Source organism: Cynocephalus volans, chromosome X, assembly GCF_027409185.1.
Source record: "Cynocephalus volans isolate mCynVol1 chromosome X, mCynVol1.pri, whole genome shotgun sequence".
NCBI lineage: Eukaryota > Metazoa > Chordata > Mammalia > Dermoptera > Cynocephalidae > Cynocephalus > Cynocephalus volans.
Window position 1 is genome coordinate 124,840,320 of NC_084478.1, and position 17,067 is coordinate 124,857,386.

The 17,067-nt window shown below is 35.3% G+C and overlaps 1 protein-coding gene across 2 annotated transcripts in view; it reads left to right on the forward strand.

Annotated features, from left to right (window-relative positions):
* The window catches only part of HTR2C (5-hydroxytryptamine receptor 2C), a 150,256-nt gene extending 133,634 nt beyond the window's left edge, over window positions 1-16,622 (forward strand). Inside the window, exon 4 of one of the 2 annotated variants that reach the window (XM_063084359.1) lies at window positions 15,796-16,622. In XM_063084359.1, the coding sequence (XP_062940429.1) occupies window positions 15,796-16,622 (827 nt within the window). The remainder of the gene's footprint in view (window positions 1-15,795) is intronic. The other variant, XM_063084360.1, reaches the window with a different exon arrangement.
* The last annotated feature ends 445 nt before the right edge of the window (window positions 16,623-17,067 follow it).

Genomic DNA, 17,067 nt, shown 5'->3' on the forward strand with positions numbered 1-17,067 from the left:
AAAATGCTGATTCCCTGCTCCTACTGGGAATATAGATGTCTGACTGGAAACTGAGGTGAAAGGGAGGCCTATGCATTGGCTGCACCAGTCTGAGTGGAGTTTCTGTCTCACTAAGTTGGGAGGGGGAGGAGCAAAGTAGGTCTTGGTTCAAACACCATAGACTCTCACTGATCTTACCAAGCTCTAGTAGATTTTCTTGAAAAAATGTTTCTTCATCTGCTGCATGCCTCCACAGCCATTTCCAGAAACTTTAAATTTCTATCTTTTTATCATTTTCACCTGATTTTCTGAGGGCTGAATCTTGGAACTCCTCATGCTGTCATGCCAAAAGTGTACCTTAATCCATTCTTTTTTTATATCTGAATAATATTTTATTCTATGGATGTGTTAGGTTTGAATCTTGAAGGTTTTAGTTTCAAACCAGAGCAAAGAAAACCAGGAGCCAGGCAGTAAATTTAGGGTAGGCTTTAATGGGTGTGCTCCCGGGAGAGGTTCCACAGCCCCGCAAGGGACTGAGGCCAGGGAATTCGCACCCAGGGTGGATACAAGCAGGTATTTATAAGGGAGGGCTCTTGATGAGGTTTTTTGCCCATATATGGTAAGGAATTGAGCAGGGTTCAGTTTCTGGTTCCCACCTTCTGGGGAGAGGGGGAGAGGGAAGGGAGGTGGAGTTTAACAAGATGGAGGGGAGGGGTGGAGTTAACAGGATGAAGGCTCCATCACTACTTTGTTGCCACTTTCCGGTCTTCCTGATCCCACCAGCCCAACATTCTGAACTTTTTTGGTTGTTATAGGGTGACGATTCAGATCTGGCTACTTCCTGCTGAGTAAGGGGCATCGTAGAGGTTGTGGGAAGTGGGCACATGGGAGTAGGAGTGGAGCAGGAGCTGGTTGATGAATACCCTAGACACCTCTTGAATTTGTTCCTGAATGAAGTGAAGGAGACAAGGGTCCGTGGTTAACAGTATCCCAAAAATAAGGAGTGGGCTTAGTAGAGGGAGGAGTCATGTGGTTAATGGGTTTTGCCACCACTGATATGAGGTAGGGTCTCCCGGGTGGTACCTGGTCTGAAAGGACTCATGAACTTTGGCGAGAGTGTGGAGATTGGTTTCAACTACACCTGTTCCAGTGATGTACCACATACTTACTTTTAGTTATTGGACATAATTAAAATATCCTATTTAGAATCATTGACTAGTAAGCCCAATATCTAGGCTTCTTCAGGGACAGTTTCTATTGATTGCTTTTCTTCCTATGTATGAGCTATACATTCTAGTTTTCTTTTAGATTCTTATATGTTTTTGCTGCAACCTCCACATTTTAAATATTATAATGTGCCACTCTGGAAATTAGATTCTCCCCATTCCCCAGGATTTGTTGTTTCCACTATTTATTGTGGTGGCAATTTGTTTAGTGATTTTCCTGAAGTAATTCTGCAAAGTGTATATTCTTTGTCAGTGAAGTCTCTGCTCCATTAGCTTAGTAGTCAGCTGGTGATCAAACAGAGATTATTTTAGATGCCTGGAACCAATAAACCTCCCAGTCTTTGCCAAAATTCTCTGTGTTGTTGTTTGGACACATCTTCAACATTCAGCCAGGTAGTTTACAATTCTGCCATGACCTTCACTTCCCACCTGCACAGAGCCTCAAGGTCAGCCAGATGTGAAGGCTGAGGGCCTTCCAGGTTTTTCCTAAATAATATCACAGTCTTGGGAATGCATACAACCCTACAAATGCTGGTGTCCTTCTAGATAATGGGAAATATATTGGACCTTTTCAAAGCCCTTATGGGCTTCGTATTTCTTACCATTTTCTTTTAAACTTATTGCTTCATCTATTGTTCTTCCCAATTGTTAATCATTGCTTCAGGCAGCTGGGATGTTAAAACATTTGTCAGTAAATGTTTTCCAGAAATGCCCCTCAGGGAGAGGTTTTTAGTATAGGTTGAACTCCAAGTCAGACCAAATAAAGCCAAGCCTTTTGTGTTGAGTCTTCCAGGAAACCACCAGACAAGTCAAATGACAATTCTTTGAGCACATGGCTTTGAAAGAGCTCCTACTCCATTTTGCTACTTCCAAAAACAGGGATATCAGCTGTTATTTTTTAAGGCTGCCCCTGATCTGGAAAGCAGGGGATGAGAAAGGACCATTTGCTACTGATATTGAGATATTTTTCTTGAATGAATGTTTCCTGTGTTGCTACAAGTTTTTGCCTAGTTTCTATCATTCTAAAAATGTTGATTCTGACTATGTTTCCCAATTTTTCTGTTGTTTTTATGGAGGAGCAAATTTTTAGAGGTCCTTACTCTGATATTTTTATAAATGTCACTCCCTGCCTTCTTTTGTTTTAAACAAATTTGTTAGTGTGCAATTTCAGTTCCACTATTGAGTTTTTAGGTATATTTGCATTACTTTTTAAATTGTTGAGCTGGAAAATACAATATGACTCTATAACATCTCAATCTACTAAACTTATCTCAATCTACTAGAAGTTCTACTGATTATCTGAAAATGTTTTTATATCATCTTCAATTTTGAGGGATAGTTTCACTGTATTTAGTATTATTGGTTGACTTATTTTCTTTCAACACTTAGAATTTGACATTTCATGCTTTATACTTTCTGATGATAAGTCAGCTGATAATTATATCATTGTTCCTCCATATGAAATAAGTATTTTCTTATTCCTGCTTTCAAAATTTTCTTACTGTCTTTCAAATTCAGCAGACTATGATGTTATTAGGTGTGACTTTCTTTTGTTTATCTTATTTGGAGTTCATTCAGCTCCATGAAAAATGTGGGTTAAGCTTTTTTACCGATTTGTGAAGTTGTTGGCTGCTAGTTTTTTAATCATTTTTCTGTTTCCTTCTTTCCTCTCTGTCTGGGACCTCAATTATACATGTTGGGGCACTTAATATCATCTTATAAGTTTCAAACATTTTTATTTTTCTTTATCCTCTCATTTCCTACTCATTGATTCTTCTGGCCTTTGAAATCTGCAATTGTGCCATCTAGTGATTTTTGTTGTTTTAGCTATTGAATTTTACAAACATTATAATTTCCATTTGGTCTTTTTTATAGTTGCCATTTCTCTGTTGACGTTGTTGTTCCAATCATTAATATCATATTTTCCTCTCATTCATTTCACATATTTAAAATATCTGCTTTGAGATATGGGTCTTTAAATCCAATATCTGTGACTGATAATAGCCTATTCATGTTAATTTCCCTTTTCACTCTTGTTGGGAAAATAGAATAATTTAATTAGGTTCCCCTTGCCTCAGGGCTGGTTGGGAGTGGTTCAGTAAACATTGTGTGGCGGTGTGGGATGGAGTATGTGCACCTGCATGATGCTGCCACTTTGGCTGGCATTGACTGCCTGGGGCAACTGCCGTCAACACAGCCATGCTTTCCAAGCTGCGGCTTACAAGGACCTGTTTGCCAGTTACCTAGCTCATAGACCTGTGTGTAAGGGGTCTGGTGACCCAGCCTGGTGTGTGAGGGGTCTGGAGACCCAGACTGGCATGTGAAGGGTTTGTGACCCAGTCTGTGAACGGGCTTGAGGGGTCGGTGGGCTCCAGACCCAGCCTTAGCTCAACAATCAGCCCAGTTGGTGCAGGATTACCAGCAGGTAAAAGAGCCTGACAACTGGAGTGGTCGAGTAGCTTTACAATTGGCTTCATGAACAGGATTAAGAGCTAGACAATTGGCACTGTGAGCAGGATTCCAGACATTAGCAGTAGCCACACAACGGTTTATGATTCCCACTTTCTGTTTCTTTGGGTATCCAATAACTTTTTACTGAAAACTGGACATTGTTGTACATTGTGATATACTGGAGTTTGTTTTTTCTTGCGAAGATTGTTGTTTTTCTCTTCTAGTACACAGTTAGCTTTTTGGACTCAAACTATAAATCCTGTGTCTCCCACATTGTGCAGCAGCTGATGCCTTTCTTCAGTTTTCTTGTCTTCCAGTTGTTTCATTTTTAGTGTTTTTCCAGTGTTTCCTCTGTGCCTGTATAGTTTAAAGATAGGCCAATAATTGAAGAAAAGTTTGTAAGTTATATTTATACAAGTTGAAGGATGCATTTGCTCAAAGACATAGCAAACCTGCAAATCTCAGGAGGAGCAGAATTGTACTCAGCTTGAAAAACAGATAGCAGATGCCTAACTGGTGGGAAATGTCAGAAGATAGAATTCAGGATGGGCAGAGCAAATTGAAAATTAGTAAGGAGGCTCAGGATGCATGGGAACCACAGAGAGGTTGAGTGTCAAATCTGACAATAAACTGATGTTGTATCTCCTGATTGTAGGAGGAGATCCTTCCATATATAGCCATTTAGTGTAAAAATAACGTGGTTTTTTATAAATATCTTTTATCAATTGAGAAAATTATCTTTTGTTCCTGATTTTCACAGAGATTTTATCAAGAATGGATATTGAATTTTGTCATGTGATTTTTCTTTTCTACTGAGATGATAGTATAATTTTTCTCTTATTTATTGTTACTGTGGATTATTTCTTTGACTTGTATACCATCTTGAAACATTCCTGCATTCTCAGGAGCAATCTGGGGATTAAACCCCATCTGATTATAATATACTTTTCATATATTGATGGATTTCATTTACTAGTACATTACTGAGGATTTGCTCATCTATGTACATGGATAGTATTATTCCATAAATTATCTTGTAAAGTCATTATCAGTTTTTCATATCAGATTTATGCTGGCCTCATAAAATTAGTTAGGGATGTACCCATCTTTTCTATTATCTGAAAGCATTCATGTAAAATTTATATTTTTCTCTTAACTGTTTGACAGAATTCACCAATGAAGCCATTTGGATCTGGAGTATTTTTTTAAGAGGTTTTTAAATGTTATTTTAATTATGTTAATAGATAAAAGCAATTTCAATTTTCTTTTTCTTTTCATTTTGTCCCACTTTAGTTTATAGTCAATGCAATAAAGCAAACAAAATAAATACATAAAGTTAATAAAGATTGGAAAGAAAACATAAAATTGTTTTACTTGAAAATAACATAATTGTCTATGAGGAACCTCTTAAGAAATCTACAAAAAGAAAACTTTACTAACATCAATAAGTAATTTAGCAAGAATGCAGGATACCAGATCAATATAACATACAAAAATAAATTGTATTTACATATACTCACAACAAATAATTGAAAAATTTAACAATGTACATCTATAATATTATCAAAAATATAATACCCATAGAAAAGATGTGAGAACCCTCTACAGTTCAAAACATTGCTTAGAGAAATTCAAGTAGATTAAATAAATAAAGAGATATTGAATGTTCTTAAATTAGAAGACAAAAAATTAAAATCTCATCTATACCCAAATTAATCCATAGATTCATATCAAGGAAATAAAAAAGACAAGCCATAGACTCAGAGAAAATATTGGCAAGATATATCTGACAATAGACTTGTGTCCAGAATATAAAGTATACAAAGAACTCTTACAATTAAATAATAAGATAAACAACTCAATTAAAAATGGGTAAAATCTTGAACACTTTGTGAGATATATTCAAATGGTAATAAGTTCATGACACAATGCTCGGCATCATAGATCATGAGCATAATGAAACTTTAAAACCACAATGAGAAGAAATAGCTCCACACCCATTAGAATGGCCAAAATTGACAAGACTAACACTGCCAAGGGGTGGCAAAATTAATAGTAACTGAGATTCTCATAATTTGTGGATGGGAGTGCAAAATGGTACTTTGTCAATTTCTTTAAAAGCTAAACATGCATCTACTGTATCATCCAGCAATTCCATTGCTTATGTTTACCCAAGTAATATGAAAATATATGTCCATGCACAAAAAAATTAAAAAATTTAAAAAACCTAAAAATATTTGCAACTACTTTATTCATGATAGTCCCAAACTGGAAATATCCCAAATATTCATTAACAGGTAAAAGGATAAGCAAAAATCTTGCAATGAAACATTTGCATAAAAAGAAAAACTAGTGATACAACCAAGAATTTGGGTGAATTGACAGCCATTATGCAAAAGTAGCCAGATATGTAAGTGCGATTACATTTATGTGAAGTCCTGGAACTGGCAAAACTAATCTATTGTAATAGTTATCTAAATAGTCATATCTTAGGGTGGGGAAAATTGACTAGAAAGAAAGATGAAAAAACTTTCTGCAAGGTTGAAAATGTTCTGTATTTTGGTTGGAGTGGTGATCGTACAGATATGCATATATATATATACATTTGTAAAGCCTCATGCAAATGTATACTTGAAATCTATGTATTTATGTGTGCCTATAAATTATATTTCAATAAGGTAGACTTATTTTTAAAATGAGCAGAGCATCAACAACCTGTGGAACACTAGCAAGTGATCTAATATGCATTGATCTAGAAAGAGAGGAGAGACAGATTGGGTAGATAAAACGTTTAGAAGCATATAAAAAGTGTATATTGTCTTTTATTGTATTTTTTTAAAAGTCAAGTAATAACTGAAAGAAAAACATGGTAATTTGTGGTCTTGTTCTGTCTCTCTCCCCTTTTTCTTGATGGATCATGCTAGAGATTTATCAATTTTAATAAACTTTGCAAAGAATCAACTTTTGGTTTGTGAGTTTTCTCTATCATTTGTCTGTTTTCTCTTTTGTTAATTTTTGTTCTTGTCTTTATTTCCTTCCTTGTATGTAGGATGAAATTTCCTCTTTTTTTGTTGCTTCTTACTTGCAGAAACTGAGGTCACTAATTTTAACCGTTTCTTCTTTTCTAATATAGACATTTATAGTTAAAAATCCTTTCAAAACACTGCTTTTGCTGTGCCCACAAATTTTATATGCTGCACTTTTTAACATATTTATTTTAAATGTTTTTCCATTTTTTCTCCTGATTTATTTTTTGGCTCATGAGCTATTTAGACGGCTACAATTTGATTTTCCAATTATTTGGACAGGGTAGGAGAGTTTTCAATATCTTATTTGTCATTGATTTCTAATTCAATTCTGTTGCTGACAGAGATACAGTATAAGATTTCAGTCTTTAGGAATTATTGAGATATATTTTGTGCTTCAGCATATGATTTATCTTGGTGAGCATTCTATGCGAACATTCAAAAGAATGTGTGTTCAAAAGCTTTTGGTGTAGTGTTCTGTAAATATCAATTACATCAAGTTAGTTGATAGATAGTGTTAATATTTTCTGTATCTTGACTTACTTTTTCTAACAGTTACTGAGGGAGGAATGTTAAAATTGTCACTTATTGTTGTGGTTTTGTTCATTACTTCCTTCAGTTCTGTTAAATTTCACTTCATGTATTTGGAAGCTGTTATTAAAGGGAAAACGCATTTAGGATTGTTTTGTCTTACCATTAAATTTACCCTTTTATAGTTGTTGTATCTTTTTCTCATTGTTCTTGTAAGATCCCTTTTTATTGTTTTTAATACTACCCTTCATCTCTAGTAATATTTCTCGTCTTGAAGTATACTTTGTCTGATATTAATATAGTCATGCTACCTTTCTTATACTAATTGTCCACACAATATATAATTTTTCATAATTTCTAATTTTCTACATATATGTCTTTACACTTAAAGTTCATCTCTTTAAAACAGCTGTTCCTTTTTCTTCCCTTCTCTTCTGTTTATTAAATACTTTTAGCATTGCATATTAGTTCCTTTATTGAATTTTTAGCTACACAACTTCCTAATTATTTTTAGTTGATCTAGATTGACCCTAGGGATTACCAAATACTTTTTTTATCCCATAGCCCTCTCTAAATTTAATAATGTAAGACTTTCCCAGATCAGATTTTAGAAACGTAAGAAACTTCAAAGAGTATAATTTAATTTACCAAGCCCGTTCTTTGTATTACTATTTTCATATATGCTATTACTACATATGTTATAGATACAACCTTAAAGTTGTTATTTGTGCTTCCAAATCTCATTTAACTTTTAAGAAATTAGGGTGAAATAAAAAATAGTCTGTTATATTTACTTACATTTTTACCATTTCAGATGCTCTCTTTTCCTTCAGTTGATCTGAATTTCCAGCCAATGTACTTCCCATCAGCCTAAGGAACTTCCTTTAGCATTTCTCTTAATGAAGATCTATTAGCAACAAATTCTCCCAGCTTTAGCTTATCTGCAAAAGTCTGAATTTTGCCCTCATTTTTGAAAGATATAGTCACTGAACATAAAATTCTGAATTGACAGTATGGACTTACTTGTTTAGTTTTTACTTTGTTCTTTTTAAAGATGGTTTTAGGGAGACTGGCTTGTTAGCTCAGTTGGTTAGAGCATGTTGCTGATAACACCAAAGTCCAGGGTACAATCCCTGTACTGGCCAGCCACCAAAAAAAAAAAAAGATAAAGATGCATTTAGTATCTTCTGTCCTCCATGGTATCTGATGTGAAGTCCTTAGACATTATCACCTCTGTGAAGTATGTCATTTTTCTCTGTCTGCTTTTTAGACGTTTTAACTTACACTGTGTATAAGCAATTTGATTATGATATTCTGTTTTGTTTCCTGTGAATTTATCCTGTTGAGCTGCGTAGTTCTAAAGATGAATACTTTTCACCAAATTTGAGAAATTTTTACCATTATTTCTTCAAACATTTCCCTGCCCCATTCTTTCCCCTCTCCTTCTTAAACTCTAATACATGTATGTTAGAATGCTTTACACTGTCCCAAAGACCATTGAAACTCCATTTATTTTTTAAAATTTTTCTTTTTTGTTCTTTAGGTTGAGTAATTTTTATGATTCCATCTTCATGTTCATGATTTCTTTCTTCTGCCATCTCCAACCATCTGTTAAGCTTGTCCAGTTTATTTTTTATTGAGATATTTTACCCTCCGGCTCCAAAATTTCCACCAGTTCTTTTTTATAACTTACATTTTTCTGCCAAAAGTCAATAACTCCACTCATTTCAACCACATTTGTCTTTAAGTTCTTGAGCATCTTTATAATAGCTGCTGTAAATGATCTATGTGCCAATTACAACATTAGGTGGTATAGGGGTCTGTTTTTATTCACTGCTTTGTGTGTGTGTGTGATTAAGATCGCAATTTCCTGTTTCTTAGCATTTCTATTTTAAAAAAATTTTATGCAAGACATAGCAAAATGTCTGGAATATATTGTTTTCTTTTCAAGAGTGTTGAGTTTTGGGCTAGCATGCTGTCAATTTACTGACTGTTCTTTTTGATCATACTGAAGTTTGGTTTTAGGTTTTATTATGGTACATCTTTTAAGGCCATGATCCTCACTGCTAAGTATTGTCTTTCTTTCTTTTCAATTGAATTCTAAAGCTGTTAGTTAGGTACTAATGAGGTCTCTTCATTCTGACTGGGGCAGACTTCAAGTTCTAGAACTTTGTAATCTCTAGCATCTTTGTTCTGTTCTTGTGCCAATGACTACCACTCTCTTCTAGCCTTATGGAGTCTCACTTGTACAAGGGCAACCTACCCTTAACCAGGTACCTGGGGGGTATGCTCAAATAATCCTGGATCTTCCCCTCTGAACAGCTCCCTCTTCTCGTATACCATGCCCTCGAAGTTCCAAGTGCTGTGGCATCTCTAAACTCTAATCTCTGCCTCCTTTGTTCAGCAGGCCGGCTAGTCCTAACTTGAGCTCTACTTCCCTATGCCACAGTCTAGAAATTGTTCGCAGGTAGACAGAGGGAGGTGAATATAGGACTTATGTGTTTCCCTTACAGTAAGAGTCATAGTCATTCTTCAATTATTGCCAAATGTCTGAAAAGAGGTGTATCATATACTCTGTCCAGTTTTATAGTTGTTTTTGGCAGTATGCTAAACCTGGTACCAAGTACTCTATCATGGCTGGAAACATGAGTCCAATTTTTAAAAGTATTTTTTATCATTGTGCTTTAGTTTGGATGATTTGTATTGACCTTCTTCAAGTTCACTGATAATTTTTTCTACTGTTAATCCCATCCAACTTTTAATTTTAAATAATGTATTTTTTCAGTTGACAGATTTCCTTTTTTCTTTCATTTATATATCTACCCATCTCTATAACCACTATATTTACCTTTTTACATAGCATATTTATTATAAAGTTCTTGTCTGTTAATTATCTGGGTGTGTGTGGGTCTGTTCTTATTGACTTACTTTCCTCTTTACTATGGGTTACATTTTCCTGTTTCTTTGTATATCTAGTAACTTTGTAAATATGCCCTTGTGGAAGACTTGTTTTTATGTGTGTGTGTGTTTAGGTGTCCTTGAAAAAAATTTCTCTCCATACAAAACAATTGCTAAAAATAGTTACCTCTGAGATATCCCTTCAGTTTAACAATAATTTCCCTAATATATGTTTCTTTTTTGTTGTTGGTCAGGATGTCCTTGGAAATTTATTCTATAATCTCCTTTGTACCACCTTTTATTATTCATCTCTTGGCAACCTGTTTCCTGCCTCCACTACTCCACTATAATTGTTCTCTTTATAATCACTGATGACCTCCTCATTTTCCAAAACAGAGGAAATATTTCCACTTCTAGACCCTTCTGTGGCATTTGAAACTGTTGAGGATGCCTTCAGAATACTCCCTCTCTTTGGCTGTTATGACATAATTTTTCATGTACACTAAATTATTTCCATGCAAAAATTTGCAAATTTTGTTGCTGGTTGTCTTGATCTTACCAGAATGTCAAAAGAAGTTTTTCAGACTGGGTTCACACATGTACTGACAACTGTTTAATGATGGCTGTCTGGCCAATAATGATTGTAAGATGCTATCAGTTGTGAGAAGCATCACATTTTCAAAGATGTTAAAATCTAAAAGAAATGTGAATGTCAGAATCACTGGCATATGGTATTATTATTATTTGATGATTTGAAGAGAACTGATCTGTGTTGCTCGAATTCAAGGCTTTAAAATATAACGTAAATTTATATATTCTCTGGACTTATCTTCTTTGCAGTAAAATAACTTCGCTAAATAAAATTCCAGCTTTTATGCGGCTAGAATAAGACAATGCATGTAAAGTACATAATGCAGATAAAGTACCAGAGTCAGTAAGCACTCATAATGACCACTCGATGAATGATAGTAGTAGTAGTAGTAGTAGTAGTAGTAACACATTATATTTTCAGTAAAATAGTAGTAGTAGTAACATATGATATTTTCAATGAAACTTGAACTATAATTGTGTTTCTGAATTCAATTGTTTCTAAAATGCTAAGTAAGACTCTATATGTGTACTAAAAGTTACTTTTCCTCTCTGAGTTTAAGTAGCCTTAATAAATAATATCCACTTTTCAAAGTTTTGGGAGAACTGAGATAATGCATGCAAAGTATTTGACTCTTTATTAGTTGTAGTACCTGAGATTTTCAGCAGAATGTGAATTATAACTTGTCTTTGTTGTTTCTAAAATTCTAAGAAAAATGATATAGATTTATTGAAGTTAACCTCAGAAATATTAAATGATTCCAGCTAATGATTCCTTGTATGTTTTTTGTCTGGATTAAATAAAATAATATATGAAAGTATACAACAATTGCAAAATACTTGACCCAGTGTGTGACAAATAGGAAGCACTTAGTAGAAAGTAGTTATTATTATTGCAGTTTTTGTTATTGGCACCTTATCTTTCCAATGGTAGTTCATTTCCACTTTTCCTCCTTGGCCAAACAAAGGATTTTGAAAATATCAAAGATTGCCCTGTTATATTTGCTAAACTTACTTTTTCTGAAGTTAACTTCACCAAATAACATGTGCCTTTTAGAACTTTTATGAAAATGAATGGCTTAATGCATTTAAAGTGTTTAGTTGCTAGTACTGCTGTTGTTTATATTTACCTGACATAATATCACGTGAATTACTATTGGTTGAATTAAAAATGCTAAGGAAGACTTTACACATTTCAGAACTTCATTCTCTGGAGCTTAAGTAACTTCATCCATTAACACAGAACAGCAGTTCTCAAACTCTCTGGTGTCAATACCCCTTTATATTCTTCAAAATAATTGAGGACTTCAAAGATCTTTTGTTTATGTGGGCTATAGTTATTGATATTTACAATATTAGAAAATTAAAACTGAAAAATATTTAAAATATTTATGAATCATTTCATTTTAAATAACAATAATAAGCCCATTTAATGTTAACATAAATAACATATTATTATGAAAACCAAAATTTCAAAAAGATGAGAGAGAAGACAGACATTGTTTTACATTTTGAAAATCCTTTTAATGTTTAGTTCAATAAAAAGCAGGATTCTCATATAGGTATCCACATTCAATCTGTTGTGATATGTTGTTTTGGTAGAAGTTTATGAAGAAAATTCAGTTTTAAAGACAAATAGTTGGAAAAGGGAAACATAGCAAACTCTCTAAAAGAGACTCAGAGGCCTCCAGGGTTCTTGAACCACATTTTGAAAACTGCTGACACTTACCTTTTAATTTTTTAAAGTATGGAATAAGATAGTCTTTGCAATATATATTGTTATTAATGCTGCTTCTGTTGTCATTATTAATATTTATAATTTCCTGATACTATCAAAAGAATTTGGATTTCTTGTTTTGTTGACTGCGTTCATGGTTTCTAAAAACAAAAGGAAACTAATGATGGTACAGATATGGTAAAGTGGTTAAGCTACTTCACCAAATAATACCTGTCTTACAAGGTTTTTAACCAAATTGAGATAATACATTTTACATCCGTAATGTCATTAATACGCATGGCTCCATGCCTAGCACATAAAATAGGCTCAATAAATGGCAGCTATTAGAATGACCCTTTATCCAGTGTACATAAAATTGTACAAATAGATGACAGGGATAAAACTGGCCTCATAGATCCAATAACAGCTTCAGCTCATCTATAATGACTCTGCTACCCAATCTTGTTGTCCCCTTGACAAGGCCTTCTTTTAGGCCCAAGAGTCCCTTAGGAAAGTGAATAAATCTTTTAACAGAGCAAGCTAATACTACTCCAGAGCTGTGCTCTGAGTAATGCTGACTTCCACTGATTTTATGGCCAGTATGTGAGGCCTTCCCCAGAGACTCCAGGTATCTCTAGAAATACCTAGATGATTGTACAGCATTTCCCATGGGAAATTGAATTTCCACATCTAGGTACATCTACCCCAGTCAGGATGCCTCTAGAGTGAAGGCAAATTCCCCAGAGCAAGTTTCTAGTCTCAGGCTCTAGTTCCCACATTGCTTGGGGCTGGGAAATGGGAGACTACAGGGAGGAGCACCTCCCCTGTACCCTCTGCTGCTGTTACTGTAGAATCCTGGGAGGATATAACAGAGTTTTCTGCCAACATTTTGTCAGAAAACGGACTTCTTCTTTACAGTTATATCAAAGTGGTAAGTTTCCACACAGGAGTCCAAGGCGTTTGCTCCAGAAGTAATCATTCCCAAGGTTAATGGTGGCCAGTAGGTCTTGGAGATTTTCTGGATCTGGGGTCTGGTAGCAATGTTATTATCTGCTTCAGAAAGGACCCCTATGTCTTCTTTTGCTCTCCTTTGATTTTTTAAAAAATTATTAAGCTTTTGGAAATGGAGACTTTCAAAGTTTACAAAAGTAGAATTTTTTAATAAAGACCCATCATCCCACTCCAAGATTTATCAATTTATGGACTGTCTTGTTCCATCCATACTCCCATCCGTTTCTCCCTCCCATATAAACTCCAGACCTCATAATACTTCATCCATAAACATTTTGGTATGTATATGGAAAAATATAAGAACTATTTTTCATGTAGAAATATCAATATCTACACCTTACCTAACAATTAATGAGTAATAATTGTCTAATATCATCGAAAGGCCAGACATTGTTCAAATTTCTAATTGTGTCATGAATACAAGTATTTTTAAAAAATTGTTTGTTTGCATCGAGATCCCAAGAAGGTCTACATATTATAATTACTTGATAGGTCTTCTAAATCTCTTTTAATTCATAGATTCTCCTTCTAAATCCTTCCCTTGTAAATTTTTTTTAAGAAACCCTTCCCTCCTTTCTTAATCCCCTACTAGCTTTCTTAACTCTAGAAAACTTCTCACAGCCTAACCCTTCTCTAAATCATTTCATTAAGGGTAAACCGATACTGATTTCTTTTAGGCAAGCTTGATTTGCACTCTTTCAGGAGATTACCTTAAACATAACTTTTAGAATAAAGGTTCTAACAATACAAGCTGGTAGCTTTCTGCAATATAACCTGTGTGGTTCTGCTGCAGTCTACAGTCACAAACGCCTGTTGAAATTTTTCTAAGCATTTCATCAAACTTGGTGAAAAATTACCTTCCCTCTTTCCTTTCTCATACTCATCATTCTATCCATACAGATTTCAAAAATCTCTTCATAAGATCCAGCAATGCATTTCCTAAGGACACTCTGCAGTGTGTCTTAGTTTTCACAGTCTTTCCTACTTTCTTGAATGACATGCTTAGGTTGTAGGTAGGCATGGGCCAATACCCACATTTGTTGCTGCTTCTCACACGGTCACTTACCCTCTTTCTCTTGAAAAAGGCCAGTCATTTTAGAAATTCAGTGTCTGAGGAAGAAGGCTTAATGATCACTTTTTCCAAACACTTTCTCTTTCTCGTATCTTCCCAAAGATTAAAAGCCAATCAGCATCCTCAGCAAGCTCTAGGAAAGAAACATTGACCATTTTTTCCCTCTTGATCATCCAGGCAAACACTCTATGCCTAACTTGGGGTGTTAAAGCAGCTCATAGGGACTTTCAGTTTCAGATTCATCATAGTTCCTTGTGTATTTTTTAATTCAGCAATGACCACTGAAGCATATTTCTATCTCCTCTCAACAGCAATCCCTAACAATGTCTGACAGAATCCCACAAATGTAATCTGAATTTTCCCAGGCTTCAACTTCCTGTGGATATAACAGAGGATAAATTAACGTTTAAATTTGGAATTCACTTGCAAGTTATCCCTACTTATTGATGCAGGACCTCTTCAAGATCTACCGCAGTTTCCAGGAGGTTTCTCACTTAGGCTCAAGCACAAGATCACTTTCTCCTCCCACCTCCTCCTTGATGTTTTCTGCCTGTGACTCTGTTTATTGAAGGAAGTGCTTCAGTATTCTTAAAACCACAAATGCTTAAAATCCGCACAGACATGGGAGGATTGCATATCTCTCAACTCTGCATTTCACTCTGTCTCTTGACCTTGAAACAACATTGCTTATGCCCAGAGACTCAAAAACAAAACAAAACAGAACAAAAAACCCCTTGCTAAAAAGAGAACCCTTTCAGTTTCTGCTTATAGAATATTTATGCAGAGTGGTCAGGCTCAGCCCAGCCAACCCTGATAAGCTATTATTATTATCGCTATTATAGGTGGTATACATATTATTTTTTTATTTAGTTTGGAAGCTGGTATGCTTTAAAAAAAAAAAAAAAGAAGGGCTGGCTTTATTAATGTGATTGAGTACAGATGTGAATTTATTCACTGAGTCAACAAATATTTATTGAGTGCTTTCTATGAGCCAGGACAGTTCTAGGAACTGGAAATACAACAAAACGGACACAATCCACTCTTAGACAACCACATCACTAATAGTTTATCTTGATAATGCTAATAACATGCCTTCTACAGAAATTTAGAAAGAAGTCGTTCCTAACACGATATCATACTGCTACTGTTTCAAGTGTCTATCAATTATGCCGTGAACAGCATTCAACAAACATGAGGTCTGAATTTCAGTAAAATGCAAATGAGCATATACCATTGTACAAATCTCTCCTGTCTTTCAGTAGGCTGTAACAACGTCTACCTTTTTTATGCCTTTAGGTGTATCGGTTCCTATCCCCGTGATTGGACTGAGGGACGAAGACAAAGTGTTCGTGAACAACACAACGTGCGTGCTCAACGACCCAAACTTCGTTCTTATTGGGTCGTTCGTAGCTTTCTTCATACCGCTGACGATCATGGTGATCACGTATTGCCTGACGATCTACGTTCTTCGCAGGCAAGCTTTGATGTTACTGCACGGCCACACGGAGGAACCGCCCGGAATAAACCTGGATTTCCTGAAGTGCTGCAAGAGGAATCCTGCCGATGAAGAGAACTCTGCAAACCCTAACCAAGATCTGAACGCCCGCCGACGAAAGAAGAAAGACAGGCGTCCTAGGGGCACCATGCAGGCTATCAACAACGAAAAGAAAGCTTCGAAAGTTCTTGGCATTGTTTTCTTTGTGTTTCTGATCATGTGGTGCCCATTTTTCATTACTAATATTCTGTCAGTTCTTTGTGGGAAGTCCTGTAACCAAAAGCTCATGGAAAAGCTTCTGAATGTGTTTGTGTGGATTGGCTATGTTTGTTCAGGAATTAATCCTCTGGTGTACACTCTCTTCAACAAAATTTACCGAAGGGCTTTCTCCAACTATTTGCGCTGCAATTATAAGGCAGACAAAAAGCCTCCCGTCAGACAGATTCCAAGAGTTGCCGCCACTGCTTTGTCTGGGAGAGAGCTTAATGTTAACATTTATCGGCATACCAATGAACCGGTAATTAAGAAAGCTGATGACGTTGAGCCCGGTATAGAAATGCAAGTTGAGAATTTGGAGATACCAGTAAATCCCTCCAGTGTGGTTAGTGAAAGAATCAGTAGTGTGTAAGAAAGAGTAGCACAGTCTTTTCCTACAGTAAAGCTACAGGTGTAGGAAAATTTTCTTCTTTAATTTTTCTGTTGGTCATAACTAATGTAAATATTGCTGTCTGAACAAAGTGTTTTTATATATAGCTTTGCAACTCTGTACTTTACAATCATGCATACGATAGTGAGATTTAGGGTTCTATATTTACTGTTTATAATAGATGGAGACTAACTTATTTTGATTCATTAATGAATAAAATGTTTATTTTGCCTTTCCCTTCCTTCCTTCCCTCCTTCCTTCTTTCCTCTCTTTCCTTTCTCTTTCTTTCTTTTGGGCACATGGAAATGTTGATGTTGCTCTCAGGTGGCATTTGCAGGAGACCAGAATGATGCACATGACAGTGGCTATATATTCCAACCACACCAAAATGAACAAAGTCAGTGGACTCTTTTTCCAGGTTAACAGT